Below are 18,814 nucleotides of genomic sequence, written 5' to 3' on the forward strand. Positions count from 1 at the left end.
AAATGAACTTTAGCATTTCCTTCAATTATTTAAAAACAGGATTCTGAGAAAGGACCCACATACTTCCCTGATTGCCCATGAAAAGACAAAAAAAGATTAGGACTTTATGCTATAAAAGAACAGCAAGTTCTTCCTAAGCCTAGTTGCTTGCATTGCTCCAAATGTCCCCATTTATCTCAGAGTCTCTTCCTTTAACCAGAATTCTCTGAAAATATGTATTTCAAAAGTTCTTGTTGGACCAAGAGACTTCCTGCTTTGTGTCTTCCTAATCTCTTTGAAAACAAATACGAAGAAAACACAGATAACATAGCAGAGCCTTAATCTCTGAGCTGGCCATTGTCAGCATGGGGACAGGCAGGTCTGTAGATTTTCTCCCTCACTAGCTTAGTCTACTGCCTGAAAGCCAAAGGAAAGCATGGGAAAAAGAAAAATCTAAATTTCCTGATGCTTCTACCTTCTCTAAACCCACTACACTACATATATATATATATATATATATATATATATATATATATAATATAGTTGTGTCCAACTCTCTGTGACTCCATTTGGGTTGGGTTTTTTTGGGGGGGAGGGTTGGGCAAAGATACTGAAGTAGTTTACTATTTCCTTCTCCAGTTCATTTTACAGATGAGCAAACTGAGGCAAAAAGGGTTAAATGACTTAACTAGGGTACAGCTAATAAGTATCTGAAACCAGATTTGAATTCAGGAAAATGAGTCTTCCTGACTTCAGACTTGGCAGTCTATCCACTACATCACCTAGCTGTCCATTCAAACACATTCCTTCTAACTAAAGGTCATTCTATGCTGTTATTCCCCCAACACAGTCAAAAATGAGAGCCCAGACTATAGTTACATTTCAGTCTTCTTGATTTGGATCAGAAAATTCCTCAGAGGTGAGGAATTCCCTTGTTGTCACTGAATTTTTCAAATATGGATTCAATCCAGCTTCTTCCCAGGGTTGCTGCTCTGGTTCCAGAATTCCACTAGCATTTGGCCTCTGGAAAGTTTTATCCTTGGTTTCTTCATCCAGCCTTTCTGAAGATGGTTCTTGTGTTCCTTTGAGTGAAACTAAGGCTGAAGATAGAAGCCCTTGGAAAACTTGTCCTGAGGGACTGTAAAAATTATATGGGGAATTCACATACTTCTTCCCTTCCACACTCAAAATGTTTTCCTGCATCTTCATCAGTTCTACTCCATGAACTTCAGTTTTGTCCAGAAAGTTCTCAAAGTCTACCACTAACTTGTCGATCAAGTCCCCAGAGGAAAATAAGTATGGTTTCGGAATCCTTTCATCCAGTGTCTTGCCATGGAACTGGACCTCTCCAAGATGCAGCTTGGACTGTCAAAAGAAAGAGGAACATCCACCACCAACCACCACCATCAAAGGTCACTTGGATGCCACATAGGCAGTTCTAAAAGAGTCTCACATAAAAAGATCCCAGACTCCTTTCTCATTCCACCCTCCCCCTACTCCCAACTATTCCTGCTCCATTCTATTTATCCTTCTAGTCTAGCAAACATGTAGGTATCATATGGTACATATATTATTCCATTAAGTTTGTCAAAAGATATGTACTGTATATCTGTAGGTCAATTCTTCTAGAAAGCCCAAAAAGATTTTGGGAATTATCTTATCTTTACAAAATTCCTTGAGCCCTGCCTTATAGAACACCAAAGTTACTTATGGATCATAGGATCATGGATGTAACTTGGAAGGGCCCTTTTCCAACTTTTTCATTTTACAGATGAGGAATCCAGGTGCAAAGAAACTAAGTGATTTGTATACATTTTCACAGCTACTAAGTACTATACAGCACTTGAACTCAGATTCTCTGACTTCCAAATCTAGTGCATTTTGTGCTGTCCAATGTTACAAGGGTTGGAAATTTGCCCAGAGTCCAGATATCCTGATAGTCCATCCAGCCCTTTAACTATCAAACTGTGTGGGGAAAAAGGTGAAGAATTTACAGAATAAGCACATATTGATCAGAGACCGTTAGCTAAAGTAGATCAAGCCTACAGGCCCCAGTCATGTGATTTTAGATAAGGCCTAGACTACATTCCATTGTCCAAAGAAGGGATTACGTGGCCAAAGAAGCTGTGTATCACCTTGTCTACTTCATTCCACTGACCAAATAGGGGAATAAAGGTTTATGTGACCAATCACAACATATAGAGGGCGGGATTTTGGAGGTTCTTTGTTTGAAATGTATAAAAGCTGTAAGCATTTTCAAGGCTCTGGCCCTATCCTGCTGTGAAATTTGGTTCACAGACCAGGATGAGGTCTGCTTCTTGAGATTCCAATTCTGCTTTCTATGAGTGATCTCTGAGTAGTCAAATTGGGTAGGTCTTTTTGTCCTAAACAAAACCATAATGCCTCTTTACTTGAATCATTTTTTTTAATCTAATTTTTTGTTGTATTTTAAGTTCTGAAATCTCTCCCTCCCTGCACTAGAGAAGGCCACCATTTGACATATATATTATATATACATATATATAGTACATCTATATGTGTGTGTATGTATGTATATATATATATATATATATATATATATATATACAATATAACTTTATATGTATATATAAAGTTATATTGTGTATGCTTCTATTGATCAGTTCTTTCTCTGAAGGTAGAGTTGACTATCTTTAATTTGAGTATAATACTCAGAATGACATAGTTGTTCACATATCATCTTTTGATCTTTAAGTTACTAAACTAAAAGGGAAATTTTGCCACTTAAGAAGGGCGAAAGTGGCAATAGAGTCCAGCTTTCATAACAAAGAGTATTTCCATAGTTAGAGCCTAAGGTCAGGCACTACTAAATTTGCTCTGGAGCAAGCAGCAAAAAAGATTCCTTTAAAAACAGCTTCTTAAGATAAATTCAGTGGAAGACAGCCCTCAGAGAGCAGAGTGGAACTGGATGACACAAGGCCCCAAAGCCTCTGGATCATTCCAAGGCATTCCTGGGGAGGCCATTACTGGCAAAGGGGAAAAACCCAGGGTTTTCTCTTAGAAATTTTCTAGGAAAAAGGTCAATGAGGAGAGGAAGCACACTTAGTGGTTTCCTAAATTTAATTACTCTTCCTAATGAAGTATAAAGGTTACTTGCTTCTACTAAATTAGAAGAGCTATCAGTATCTTGTGTTTGTTTTGGCAAGAAACTAACAAATTTTTGAAATTTCTCAATAATAATCTAGAGACAGATTTTTCTGCATATTACTCAGTTAAGCAGAGAGTTCCATTGATACTTAATTTAGATTTCACTGTAATCCCACTCAAAAAAAAAAAAAATTCCAGCCAGCAAGATGGCAATGGTAAATGGAATACCAAATTTGAAATCAAGAAGATGTGAGTTCAAATCTGCTTCAAATGGTTCTTAGTATGACCTGCGAAAGTCACTTAACCTCTTAGCCTCTATTTCCTCATCTATAAAATAATAATCCTTACCTCAAAAGTTTTCTTTAAAGATCAAATGAAATAATACACATAAAGCATTTCATAAACTTTAGCTTGTTGTTCTGTTGTAAATGACCCTTTGTGACCCCATTTGGGGTTTTCTTGGCAAAGACATAGGTATGGTTGGCCATTTCCTTTTCCAGATCATTTTACAGATGAGGAAACCGAGGCAAACAAGGTGAAATGCCTTGCCCGGGGTCACACTGCTAATAAATGTCTGAGGCTGGATTTGAACTTGGGAAGATGAGTATTCTTGACTAAGCCAGGTACTCTAGGCATTAGAGCACTACCTAGCTGCCCCAGCAAACCTTAAAGGAATGTGCAAATGCTAGCTATAGTTGCTCTAGAATCTTAAGACTAAGAAGGAGGTCTATTCATTCCAATCAGGAATTCCATTTACAATATCCCCACCCAGAGGTCATCCAACCTCTGCTTTGAAACAATAGTGTGACCAAATGGGAATATCAGGGAATCTGTATTTAAATCCAATATGTGATGTTGAGCAAGTGACTCTCTGAGCCTTAACTGTCTCATCTGCAAAATGAGGAAGGTGGACCAGGTGCTTTTTAAGGTTTGGAGTGTTTTCCTCATTTTTACTCCTTGAGAAGACATAAACCCCAATAACTAGCTAGCCACAACCCCCAAGGAAGCCCATGTCTTTGATAAGCAACTCTGATTATTAGGGTTTGTTTTTTTGTTTTGTTTTGTTTTTAATTTTGAACTCTCTATCTGCCTTTCCATAACTTTCAACCCAATGGTCCTCATTCTGCCCTCTGGTGTCACATGGGCCAGAAATCATAGATTCTCAGAGCTGGAGGAAGGTCATCTAGTCCAGCTTCAATAGGACAGAAACCCCTGTAAAATACACTGTAACAAAAGGTCATCCAGCCTTTAATCCTTCTTTCACATAACAATTCTTTTAAATACATCAGAGGCTATTGTAGCTTTGAACAGAAAGGTAATTTAGAGATTACCTGATCCAATCCTATTATTCTTATACTTAAGAAAACTCGGGAAGAAGACCAAAGTGGCTCACAGTTTCTCACAGATCATAGTCCCCTAATGAGGTTATGATCTTAGACTTCTGAATTCAAAACCCAGTTTCCCCTTCCATGGCACTAGGTCTCCATGTTATCTCTATGACATCTCGCAACTCTCAATCCTCACCCCCTCACCCCCAATCTAAGACTTGTCTTCTTGAGACATCTAATACACTCTAAATTCCTCCCATCTATCTTTGTATGGCATGGTTTGGGGTCAGCCTTCCGTGGTCATTTGTATGCTCCGTTCCCTTTGAAGTCTATGTACTGAGTTTTTACTCTTCTCACGGTTGTTTGCTATGTTAGCATTCTTTCTTTCTTTAACTAGGAAATCAAAACAAAATTTTATCATATTCCCCAAACCACCAAGTTTATGCCCAGATATACATTAGTGCTCAGTAAATGTTGATAGCATCCCTTCCTCCTTCTAAACTGTGAGACTAGATGTATATGTAAAGTGGATTCTACCTGATTTCTCCCATTCCCACTTTGATCCTTGTCATACAAAGTCTGCGCAAATCTCTCACTGACCCAACCTGCCTTACTCAGCTTCTCCTCTCTAAAACCCAGACTGCTGGAATGATTTTTAGTATTAAACATACGATCTCTTACTTTGAAATTGTCATCATGCCACAGGACTACATTGCTCTTTGCAGGATTGGGGATTTCTGGACAGACTAGACGTTTCAATCTGCCATTTAAAAAAAAAAAAATTTGATCAGGTTTTGCATTTTCCCCCTTGCCATGCCAAGTTTCAGGTATAAGTCATGCATTGGGATCTGGATCAAAAGGCACAAACATTTTTGTTATTCTTATTATATAATCTTTTATTGCTTTCCCCTAAATATGTCAGTCCCACCAGCAGTATTTTAGTATGTGAATTTTCCCACAACCATATCAGCAGTGAATTTTATCTCCTTTTCTATCTTTGTCAATGTTATGGTTATAAGGTATCCTCAGAGGTGCTTTATTTTTCATTTATCTGGTAAGTGGAAAATTTGAATACTTTTTAGAATAACTATTGATGGTTTTTTCTTGTAAGAACTGCCTGTTTCAGTAGGTCCTATAGATGTCTCAATTTGTCAAATTATAAGTACTAGATTTTTATCAGAAATATTTAAGGTAAAGATATTCTCACCCAATCTGTATTTTTATCTTCTTATTCTGAATACATTTTTTCTTTTTTTATTGAAGTTTTTTATTTTCAAAACATATGCAAGGATAATTTTTTAACATTGATCCTTGAAAAACCTTGTGTTCCAATTTTTCCCTCTCCTAGATGGCATGTAAACCAATATATGTTAAACATGGTAAAAATATATGTTAAATCTAATATAGGCATATATATTTATACAATTATCTTGCTGCACAAGAAAAATCAGATCAAAAAGTAAAAAAAGGAGAGAGAAAGAAACTAGAATTCAAGCAATAGAAAGTGAAAATGCTATGTTTTCATAATTTTTAAAAATAATTTACATAATCAACATCATTTATTCTGTCCTTAATAATTTCCTCTTAGTTATAGCTTGAATTTCTTCTTTCCACAATTATGAAAGATACAATTTTTTAATTATCTTCTTTTATTTTGTAATCATGTGCTTTCCTGTTATTAATCCATTTGGAATTTTTGGTTTTAACATACTAATATACTGCTGGTGGGACTGATTGACATATTTAGGATGCTGACTAAAACACAGTTTTCAACTAATTATATCTAGTTTCCCTAGAAAATTCTTGATCTACAAATAGAGTCTGTGGATATCACTGATTATCCAAAGTAAAAATCAATATCCCTACTGGAGACAGGAAAACATGAGAAATGGAATAATTAGAAATTTGTCGAGTTTATATAATAATTAACCTACTCAACCAGAGCAGGCAGGATACCTGCGATAATTAAAGACAAGGAAACTATGTCATAATTTGTTGTATGGAGTTAGGTACTATATGAATCTAATTAACCAGAACTGGGCCTTCCAAGTGAGCCAGTTAGAACAGATATATGTAATGTGATTTGAGGAAAAGCAAAGCAAATAACCCTTCTGATGTGCATTACACATTAACTCTATAATCTATGAATACTTTCATATGAATGAGTTTTCCAAGTCTCAAATTGGCCTTTTCACTATCCTTTCTTCCCCATGCTGGAAAACATTTCACTCTTTCTTGCCTCCATTCCCTACTTTAATTCACATCAGTACTTTAGGGAAATGAGTCAGTGCTTCAATGATCCCTTCATACTCATCTCTAAAGATCCTAGGGCACCTCTGGCCTTTTCTGCATCAGCCCAGGCTTCCTTGACCCTTAGTAAGAGCTATATTAGACAACAGCTTTGAAATTAATATATCAAATTTGTTATGTACTTTAAAAAAACAAAATTTTGCCATTTCATATGTAACCATTCTCTTTTTCATCATATATAGAAATGTTCATGTTCTATTATATTAATATACTATAATTTGTTTGACCATTTCCCCTTTGAATCCTCTTTTAGTTTTTAGTTCTTTGTCACCACAAAGGAGCAGCTATAAATATTCTTGTACCCATTAGTCATTTCTTACTTTCTTTGTTCTCTTTGGGGGAAAGGCCTGAGAGTGTATTTCTAGGTCAGATAGTATGTATGTACAGTTTAGTAACTTTTAATGATGAAGCTTATTACCTACCTCCTGAGAGGCAATGAACTCAAAATGAAGAATGAGACATTGATATTTGGACAGAGCCATTGTATGAATTCGTTTGGTTTTACTATGCATATTTGTTTTAAAATTTGGTTTTGCTAAGCATATTCTTTTTTTTTTAATGTAGGAGGGAGGTGAAGAGATAAAATAAATGCTTATTAATTCATTTCCATTGGTGCTTTTCAAGTGCAAAATAGGAGAAAAGAAAAGGCTTGTGGCTGAACTAATTTCCTCTTTTCTAGTTAAACATCTGATGAAACTTTTTTTTTTTTTTTGGCAAGGTAATTGGGATTAAGTGACTTGCTCAGGGTCACACAGCTAGTAAGTATTAAGTGTCCAAAGCCAGATTTAAACTCAGGACCTGTTGATTTCAGGGTCAGTATTCTATCCACTGCACTATCTAACTGCCCCCTTGTGAAACTTTCTAATCAAAATAATGACAAATAATTTCCTTACAACACACCCTTTTCTCCATTTGACAAACATACATAAATACTTACTTGGGTTTGTTGAGACTACAGACCATCAGTAGGATTCCAAGGGAAAAAATACCACCTCCAGTGATAGCAACCAAAAGCACAATTTTGATTATACCTATAAGAAAAGGAGAACAATATTTAACTACATCCCCCATGAGGATTATTCCATTGAGAATAATCTGTTACGTAAACTAACATATGATGATCAAAAAATTTTCAAACTGTATGGACCCTTTGACCCAGCAATGTTTCTACTGGGCTTTTATCTCAAAAAGATCTTAAAGAAGGGAAAGGGACCTGTATGTACAAGAGTGTGGCAGCCCCTCTTTGTAGTGGCCAGAAACTGGAAACTGAGTGAATGCCCATCAATTGGAGAATGGCTGAATAAGTTATGGTATATTAATGTGATGGAATATTATTGTTCTGTAAGAAATGACCAGCAGGACTTACACGAATTGATGCTGAGTGAAATGAGCAGAATCAGGAGATCATTGTACACAGCCACAAAATTCTGATGAATGTGGCTCCCTTCAACAATGAGATTGTGTCCCCTTTAATATTTGGGGGTCTCCTCTGTGTCCCCTCTGTGGGGAAGGGTGCTTCTGACTCTCAAACCCTCCAGGCCCCTGGGAAGGGCACACCCTTCTCAGACAACTCCAAGATAAGTAATCTCACTCAGTTGGAAATCTGGGGCATAGTCAAAGTTCTCTTGAGTTGCTCAAACTGTTCCCCAGCTCCAGGCCAAGACTAAGCAGATATAACCAAGGGTTTGTCAACCCATCTTTGCAGAATTCCTTATCAGATGTTTGCCCACCAAGAAAGCTATCTTCTTCTTCTTCTTTTTTTTTTTTTTTTCCCAGAAGCTGGTGTTAAGTGACTTGCCCAGGGTCACACAGCTAGGCGGTGTTAAGTGTCTAAGATCAGATTTGAACTTGGGTCCTCCTGAATTCAGGGCTGGTGCTCTATTCATTGCACCACCTAGCTGCCCCGAAAGCTATCTTCTTAGTATAAATAAATTCCCTTTTGCCACAAACTTCAGGTTTGTGAATTTTTTTCACAAAACCTGCTACCAGCCAAAGGGGATTCCATTGCTGTTAAGGGATCTCTTACCCTCAATTCTCACACCTCAACATGATGACTCAGGCCAGTTCCAATGCTCTTGTGATAAAAAGCTCCATCTACACCCACAGAGAGGACGGTGGGCACTATGGTTCACAACATAGCATTTTTACTCTTTCTGTTGTTCCATTTTATTTTCCTTTTTTTTTTAACTGGCTTGATTTGATGCTTCTTATGCAGCACAATAATTGTATGCATTAGATTTAACATACATTTCTACCATTTTAACATATATTGGAGTACTTGCCATCTAGGGGAGGGCATGAGGGAAGGAAGGCAAAAATCGGAACACAAGGTTTTGCAAGGGCTCATGTTGAAGAATTATCCACGCATATGCTTTGAAAAATAAAAAGCTTTAATAAAAAATTTTTTTTAAATAAACTAACATATGTTTCTTTTTAAACATCTTTCATAACACGTAACACTATCAATCAAGTCTATCTGAATCACCCATGTCCCAACTCTTGGCCTAAGTTGAATTTGTTCTTAAGTTTAATTTCATCTGGCACTCAAGACAAGCACCAAAAAGGGATTCCATTTTTTCCTACAGTTGAGCAAATGCAAAATAATTGTAAAAGTTTTTAGCAAACAAATAAGATATTATTAAATATATCATGCTTTTTGAAAGCCAGCTATAAATAATTGAAATTCAATTTTCACATACAGCTCTCTTTTTCTGTTTATTCTTTTTTTTTAAGGAAATAATCATGTTTGATGAAGTCTGTCAAGATCATAATTTTTTTAAAGGAAGCATAAGCAGCAATACAGGAATTCCCTAAATTGCCATAAGATGGAGCATGTTGTTCCACAATAACTTTTTTTTTCCCTCATAAAAGCAGCTGCAAGCCTCTTTATTTAGAGAGCAGAAGATAAAACATTTTTCCCCAATGAAATTGAAAGTTGTAATATTTCCAAGTTTGAGGCAGTAATTTAAAACATGTTTAAGTAATAAAGTCCATTATCTGAGTAGTGGAATTTTCAAGGCCTAATGTTAATAAATGAATTAAAACTATGTAAGAACATGGTAAACAATGATTTGCTTCTTTCTTCTCCATTATCCTTTCTTCTCTTTTGGTTCTGTGTCATCATCAGCAAAAAGGTGGAAATAAAGTATATTTGTTATGAATGATTAACTATTTTTATTGAATAGAATTTTATACTCTCAATTCTTATTTGTTGAACTGATAGGCCATTCTATGTGGTTTTCTCAAAAAAATCAGCAATAGCTTAAATTAGGTTGAATTCTCAGATTGTATGATATCAGGTATGGCGGATTGGAGTTAGGTAATCAGCATTTAAGGCTTGCCTCCACTACTTCCTTGCTTCAATTATAGGCAAATCACTTTCCCCTTTATAGGTTTCATTTACCTCATTTGTAAAATGAGAGAGTCAAACTAGATGATCCCTAAGGGTCTTTACAGTTCTTGATTCTGTGATAGGCAAAAGGTTCCTCATCTTTTCTCATGTTAGAATCAGGGTCTGTGACTTGGTAATAATTCTTATTCTTAAATTTTGTTGTTGAAATTGATGTGAAGAATAGCCACTCTTACTCAATCTGATTTGGGGAATAAAGAAAATTTACCCTTTGAGCCCAAGACACACCAGAATGGCTGTTAACTCCTAACTCAATTCTAAATTTTCCTAAGTAATGATTCCCTTTGACAATTACTCACTAATGGATGTCTTGAAATTGAAACTTGTCCCATTCTTGCCTCCAGCCAAGGTATTTGCCATGATCTTAACAGTGTACTGTGTGTTGCTCTCCAGGGACTCCAGTTCATATTGCAAGATATTAGAATCGACTGTTCTAGCTGTAAGAAAAAAATATGATGAATTTTTAAAAGAAAGGTTGGAGTGACTTAAAAGTTCCATCTGGCACTCTTGCAGGGATCCTGTTAATGGAACATTTTGATGACTAAACCAAAAGCATGGACACTCTGGATTCTAAAACAGGTCACCTCATTCCTCTCAGTATGTCCCAACTTTCCAGATGTCCATGGCAGCCCTGGAGATTTTGGAATAAAGGAAGATTAACGGCAAGAAAAGAGAATTCCTGAAAAGAAAAGCAAGCAAGTCTATGAGTGGATTGAGTGTAGGCTAGAGTCTAGAAGACCTGAATTCAGACTTGCCTCAGATTTTTACTAGTTTCCTCGTCTGTAAAATATAAACTGGGAAAATAACAGCACCCACTTCCAAGGTTGTTATGTGGACCAAATGAGGTAATAATTTTAAAGCACTTATGACAATACTGGCAAATAGTAAGCCCTGTGTAAACATTTGTTATTGTTATTAATAATAATACTGTACTTTAACTTGTAGCCAAAAAGCTAAGTGATCAATAGAAGTTGCCGACTTAGGCTTGAGGTAAAGGGGGGAAAAAAGCCCTGCTGTCTAAAAGTAGGATGGATTGCTTCAAATACTGGGGTCCTCCTCACTGAAGGAAATGTTAGGAGACCAAAAGTCAGAGATATATGGGTTAAACTAGATAGCTTGTTCTATAATATAATCAATATAATATAATAAATGATTCCTCCCTCCACCTTAGTCAGTTTCAAATTCAGTTCTGTAAGGAAAGGAAAAGGAGGGAAGTGTTCATTAATCCTCATGAGATCAAGTTGGTTTGGGGACTATTGAATCCAATTCCATTCAATAAGTTTTTATTTATTAGGCTAAATAAATGCATATTATCATTATTATTATTATTTTCTTCTATACAAGGCAGAATAAGCCAGAGAATAGTAACAAAATTTTAAGTCCCTGCCCTCAAGGAGCTTATGGCATAGCCCAGATTTGTTTCTTAATGAAACAAGTGACTTGAAGATATTTGACCAAAGAAGACCCCAAGTTGGCTCAAAAGAATAATTGAAAGTTCTAGGTGTTCCTAGAGCAGTTCCTGCCTCTTATGATCCAGTCAGTGTCCTGAGTCCAGGGCTTGCCCTTCTAGATTCATCTTCCCAGGAATTGAATTGGAACTAGATGGAGAAATAAGAGTCTGGGCAAATAGTATTTGTTCTATTTCTATCTGTTGATGGCTATGAATTAATTGTGAGACAGAAGAGGCGCTGAGAAGAAAAGAATCATTCATCTAAAGCTGGCAGGAAATGTGGACGTTTGGCAGAGAAAGAAACACACCCAGGACAGTTAATTCCCCTGAGGTCACACAGGCATTAAGCATTAGAATTGGAATCCAGATATTTTGACTTTTGACTCTAGAGTCAGAATTCTTTCCGTTACGCACTGCTTCCAGGGAACTGTCTGTCAATTGAGTCAGGGAAGAACCTGAGAAAGGTAGTGAGACTGCTTTGGGGGATGAAAATGTGTCAACTGCTATATGAATAGATGGTATTATCCAGTTGCTATTCCTATCCCTAGAAATAACCTATTGAGGCAGTGATCAAAGTGATCTCTTATCACCCTTATTCATATAAGGAACTAAATGAATTACTAAGATCACAGTGTTATTGATTGTATCAGGGCTTCAGCAAAGGCTGGATTAAAATTCAACTTCTCAATCCCTTTGTAAATCACCTTGTGGGGTCTAGGATGATAGACCCATGATGCTGGACCTGGGTTAGTAAAACTCTAAATTCTCAACCCCTCCTGGCCTCTGGGAGGGGCCCCACCTCCTGTTCTTAGGGGAAACTCCTAGATGGCAATCTCCATCTACAATTCAATTGGAGATCTTGACATGGGGTATAATCACTATCCTTTATTAAACTGGAAAATGAGTCCCTCAGATTCATCTGGATTGTTCCTTAGTTTCTAGCCACAAAATCCCAATATAATGGAAGGATAAACCCCAAACTTTTGCTAATTCCTCTTGGAAGGAGTTTTTTCTCAGAGTAAACCTATTTTTGCTAAAAATCCTTTCAGGAAGTTGTTTTTCAGTATAATAAACCCATTTTTTTTTTTGCCACAAACCTTGAGGATTGAAAATTCTTTCCCAACACCATGACACTGGCCAGGGGATCCCATTGCTGTCAGGTTTCTCTCACCCTCATTTCTCACACCTCAATACAGTGATCCAGATCACTCACAGACCGGGATGAAATAGACTTCTAAATCTCAACAAGATGCATTGTTCATGCAATTTAATTCTATACAATTTTTTTTAACAACCTGAGAGTCATAATGAATAGAAAGCTGGCCTGAGAGGAAGGAAGGACCAGTTTGCAAGCTGGTTTTGTGAATACAGACAATTTCCTAATACCATAAGTTACAGAACAGTTGATCTATATTGGTAGAAGGAGTTCCTTAAGCAGGAATTCCCTATACCAATGAATTTACATGTCATATTCAAAACACAAACCTAACTAGATGTCAAGTTTTAAAATTCCTTTAAAGATTGTGAGTTCTATGTACTTTTTCCCATTATACACACAAAGGTAAGGAGAAAATGATCACTATTCTGCTCCAAGTACCCAAGTATCACATCTGCCACCCAATTCAGCTTTAAATTCCTTTCATCAAAATACAAATATATCTTTCTCAAATCTTTTCAAAGGCACTTAGGAATTTTACTTAATCTTGTATATGTCAGAGCCCATTTACTCTAACACAAGTTCCTTGAGGACAGGATAAGTGTTGGTTTCCATCTTTGTATTCCCTACAGTGTCTAGCACAGCACTGGGCACATAGTTCAATATTCCCTGAACTTAAATTAAAATGAATTAGCTAAAGGAGGAACTTTGTATGTCATCTAGAAAACAGATCTCCACTAAGAAAAATTTGCCCAAAAAAAATTTACAATATGATCATCTTAATTGATTTAGTCATACTATTTGGTTAGAATAAAAAGATTTTTTTTCAGCTGAGCGATATGTACACTTACCAAGTTCTAGTCCATTGTCAGATTTATAAAACACTGTATAGTTATTGATGAAGCCCCTTCTCTTGATCTTGGGTATCTCTTCCCATTTTATTGTGGCTGTCTGGGTGCTGATATTTTGGGCCTTAGCCAATGGACCTTCTGAGGGAACTTTTAAAAAGACAGAAAGACAGACAATGAATATTCATTCACCATTAATTAGCCCGGCTTTCTATCTATTGCATTTGCTGCCCCCAACCTCCAGGAAAAAGAAAAACTTCTGATGAACACTCAACTCAGACTGGATTAAAGCTGGGTCACAGTGGTTTTAGAACTGTAATCAGGGAGACTTATTTCCAACATCAGGTTCATCATGTTTATTAGCTATGTAACCATGGGGCAATTACTCGTCCTCTTAACTGCTATTACATCTCTATATTTGTAAAGATTTTTTTTATTCCATACAACTTAACAATTATGAGCATGCAGTATGACAACTCTTTAGAAAGTTTTTATGGATCAAAATTATGTCTGGGCAATTGTGAGCAACAATTCAGTCTGTGTTAACTGTCCAGGGCTGAGAATTCCAAATAATTTTGAGATATATGTTAGTATGATGATTTGTTATCTGGCAGACTGTGCTAGATAGTAAGCTTCTGATCTATCATTGTAGCCACTGAGTCACATCTTACTAGCTATGAGGTAAGAGTTGTGTTCCTTACGGAAAAATGTTCTGTAATTTCTGGTGACAATAACTTCAGTATAAACTTCTTCATTTCCAAAACAAATGTGTATGAGTCATCCATCTTTCTGTTGTTTCTTCATCAATATTTTGCTGGCTGGGTTTGTGCATGTGTTGGTCTTGGGAACTTTTTAGATTTTATTCTTGGATCTTAGATTTTATTTTATTAGTTTCATATGGTAGTAACCTACTGTTGATTACATCTGTTAAATCCAGTGGTGTGCAATTGCTATCAACATTTGCCTGTGCAGAGAAGATTTCTGGTTGCTCCAAAAGATTTTTGTAGGTTTGAGGGCCTGATAACATCTTGATCTATAATTTTGGATATTTGATTTGTTAAGTGTTAAACTTTTATAGAGCAGCTAGGTGACATAATGGATAAAATGCCTGACCAGGTATCAGGAAGAGAGAAAGTAGATTTGTAATAGAAGGAGTTGTCATATGTCCATTTATGAAAAATAGTGAGTTTTTATGGCACATGATGCTGGCTAGTAGATAGTATCCTTCTAGATATATGTAAATTACTGCTATTTATCCTCTGTAATGATATTTATACAATTTCTGTCATTATTGTTGTTATAATAATAGTAATGATTATCATTATTATTATTATTATTATCTTACAGTTGATATAATTCAGATAGAAATTATCTTAGCAGTTAGGTAGAACAATGGATAGAGAGTTAGGGCTGGAATCAGATTTTAGTTAAAATCTGACTTCAGATACTTAATAACTGTGATCCTGGGCAAGTCACTTACTGTCTGCCTCAGTTTCTTCATCTGTAAAATGGGTATAATAATAACACTCACTTCCCAGGGTTATTGTGAAAACCAAATGAATATGAGGAAGTATTTGTTAAATGCTTAGCATAGTGCCTGGCACATAATAACCTCTTTCCAAATACTTTATCCTACTTTTGTTATTTTAGATTTGATGTTCAGCAGATTATCAGGCAGATGATTCCTTTATTTCAAAAAATACACTTACAACTGAACAAGAGTGTTGAAATATAGGCTCACTCAAAACATCTTTGAGACAACACCAGCAGGAGATGATAAAATGGTGATGATAATGTTATACTTCATCCTAGTATCACATGAGTTACACAGACATAATAACACTGATAAATAAGAATGGGCTTCTAATAAAAATATGACCTTTAGGTAATTTCCAGAAGCAATGACCTGGTCAGTTTCTGCTTCCATAAACAGACCCACAAGACTTGGCCAATTTTAACGCTTCTTTGTTGATGCATTGTCATTTGAGTTCAGGTAGATGTCACTCATGGAAGGCCTTGGACTTTGGTCATTTCATTGGTTCCATCCAGAGATAAAAATGAGATTGATTATATTCAATAAGTCCAATGGCATTTACTTAGTGTCAGCCTTTAAAATTATCAACACCATCATCATCATCATCATCAATCAATCAATCATTATCATGTCACTCTTTTCATCCTGTTCAATGGAGTATAGATAAAAATTATCTGGAGCCAAGTAATTATCTTACCATTATTCTTTTATAGGTTTATTTGTATATGGATAATTATGCAGATGGATAAAAGAAAAATTAAGTAAAAGTTGGTGGATGTAAACTCATCTTCTGTAGTTCACTGACACCTCTGGAACAGATAGAATGATAGAAATGACATACTTCCTGAGCCCATTCGATTCTGATTTCTTCTTTTTGAGTCCTTATATTTTGATAACTTTTCATTCTATGTCATTTGGATGTGGACTTTTTAATATAGCTACAGTTATTTAAAATAGATTGTTCTGTACACTCATGAATATAATTTCTTAAAGTGGACATTTATTATTATATATTTTGAATCTTCCCTGATGTTCTGCTGAACACATGATGTTTTGTTTTGTTTTGTTTATTTGCCTTCTCTGTCTTTTTTTTCTATTCTGTTTTTTCTTACTTAATATTTAGTTCAATAAATAAATTTTTAAAAATAAAATTTTGTGGGGTTTTTTGTTTTGTCTTAAAGCTTTTTTATTTTCTATATATATATATATACATATATATACACATATATATATATACATATATATATATATATATATATATATACATGGATACTTTTCAACATCTACCCTTAAAAAAACCTTGTGTTCTAATTTTTTTTCTCTCTTCCCCCATTCCCTGCTCCTAGAAGGCAAGTGAGCCAATATATGTTAAACATATGCAATTCTTCTCTACATATAAAATAAGATTTTAAAAACTTTTTAAAGATTGTTCTTAAATGTATATAAATCAGTGTTACATTTGGGTAGATACATATATAGTTTTGCCTTTAATAATGCTCTGATTCCAAAACAAAAAAATAGGTTCAATCATGTTATTCCCTGACTCAAAAAGTTTCAAGGGTTCATATTTAGCTACTAAAATTCAAATCCAATCTGATATTCAAGACCTTTCATAATGTGGCCCCAAACAACCTACTCCTCCCCTACAAAGGTGCTTAGTCAAACAAAACTATTCACAGCTTCACAATAATGCCCTATGTTTTCTTACCTCTGATCCATGCCTCACTCTATTTCTTCTATCTCTAAGAGCATCTCTCCTGTCAAAATACATACCTATATTGTTTTTCTCATCTCTAGTCTATCCTTCACACAGAGGCCAAATTAACCATCCTAAAGTACTGACATCAATTGTTCAATCTGTTGTGCTACAGTTCCTTAAATTGTCCTGCCCCAGTTTCCATAATTGTCTGCCTCAGTTTCCCTAAATTATCCTACTTCACTTTCCTTGAATTGTCCTGCTTCAATTTCCCCAATTGTTCTGACTCTGTTTCCCTGGTTGCCACTCCCCTTTTCTGCTCATTAGAACTGAGGTAATTAGGGCTGTGGAGATCTGGCATTCCAAAAGATAAAACTCCAGATGTCCTGTCTCAGATACTTAATTGATATTCTCTATGTCCAGATTTCCTGGCTCTAGTTCGACACCTCCTTAACTCTCAATTTGTTGGAATTTATGGTCCTACCGCCAACCTATCAGAACCAGATTGATGGTCCCTGCCTGGAGATTCCCACTCACCAGAATTTGGACTCCACCCTATCTTTGTCCACCCAAGCTTAGAGTCATATATATGTCATTGAGAACTCACATTCACTGATAGATTCTTGGAGATGATAATCTCATTCAGCCCTGGAACCAAACCATGGATCCATTTGGTCCCAGTAAATCTCTCCCTTTCAAATAAAATATTAAAAACTCTTTAATCTCTATCTTGCCTCAGTTTCTCTGGCATTACAAATCCAGGCTCATAGTATGGAAGGTTGGACAACAAAGAAGATGATGAATGAGCTATGGAAGAGTGCCATCCTTATCCCATTATTGAAAGGGCCTCAGATGCACATTAACCCCTGCAAATGCAAGAGATGCTATATTTCATACATACTCCCTTCTTTGAAATAAGCTTGGATGGAATATGGAACACCAACTTCAAGTCCCACCATGGGATACACTGAGATGTTATAACACTGGAATGGCATAAAGTTTTCTGTAAAAAGAAAAACACAAATGTAAGCCCACATATGGCTGAAAAGAGAGATTCCTTTACCAGGAGTCAAGTAACATAATTCCTGACTGGCTGATTTTGTGCAAATTACTTAAAGTTGATTGGCTTTCATTTTCCTCTTCTGCTAAGGAAATTGGACTTGATCAATTTTGAAGGTAGTAATATTAATATTAACCATAATTAATTATATGGAATTATATTATTATACATAAAATGCATATTATATTGATTATATTTTTATATTGTTGTTATAGTATTTATATAGTGCTATATTTATATATAGGTTTACAGAGCACTTTATAGATATTATCTTATTTTACCTTCATACCAATCCTGGAAAGTAGTTGCTATTATTTGCAGTTGAAGAAATTAAGGCAGAGTTTAAGTGACTTGCTCAAGATTACTCAGGTAGTAAAAGTCTTTGAGTCAGGGTTTGAACTCAGATCATCATGATTCCAGATGCAACATACCATGTATCTTGGCTACCTAGGGTGGTGGATCTTCAGATTGACTCTGAAGCATCTATTTGCTTGGTTGTTGTCAGTTATTTCGTTTAGTTGTACTCCCAATAAATAGTGAAGATAGTTTTACATAAGATTCCACTTATTACTTTTGTTCATTTGGCTATTTGTTTTTGTTCATGTATACTAAATTTGTTAGGAGAGGAAACATGGTCTAGTGGAGGGACAAACAGTCTCATTATATACTTGGCATAGGACCATGGACAGATCACAATCTCTCAATGGGAAGCCAGGCTACTCTCTAAGATTATAAATTACAGGGAAAAAAATGGTTACCTACATGGTAACCATCTAGAGGTTCCTTATGCTCATTAAATCACAGGTCTAGTCCCTATACTTTATTACATATGAATGCATACTATATATCTATCTATATACCTGTACACACACACACACACACACACACACACACACACATGCATTTACCTCTTGACAG

General features: G+C 35.7%; 1 protein-coding gene across 1 annotated transcript in view; it reads right to left on the reverse strand.

The window, feature by feature from the left end:
• Nucleotides 1-525: 525 nt before the first annotated feature.
• The window catches only part of IL31RA (interleukin 31 receptor A), a 52,738-nt gene continuing 34,449 nt past the window's right edge, over nt 526-18,814 (reverse strand). The window contains exons 11-16 of the mRNA XM_074282498.1: nt 17,738-17,839; nt 13,610-13,756; nt 10,452-10,589; nt 7,681-7,774; nt 5,115-5,193; nt 526-1,344 (exon numbers count right to left, since the gene is read on the reverse strand). Of these exons, the coding sequence (XP_074138599.1) occupies nt 862-1,344; nt 5,115-5,193; nt 7,681-7,774; nt 10,452-10,589; nt 13,610-13,756; nt 17,738-17,839 (1,043 nt within the window). The 3' untranslated portion in view covers nt 526-861. The remainder of the gene's footprint in view (nt 1,345-5,114; nt 5,194-7,680; nt 7,775-10,451; nt 10,590-13,609; nt 13,757-17,737; nt 17,840-18,814) is intronic.

This window comes from Sminthopsis crassicaudata, chromosome 1 (assembly GCF_048593235.1).
Source record: "Sminthopsis crassicaudata isolate SCR6 chromosome 1, ASM4859323v1, whole genome shotgun sequence".
Taxonomy (NCBI): domain Eukaryota; kingdom Metazoa; phylum Chordata; class Mammalia; order Dasyuromorphia; family Dasyuridae; genus Sminthopsis; species Sminthopsis crassicaudata.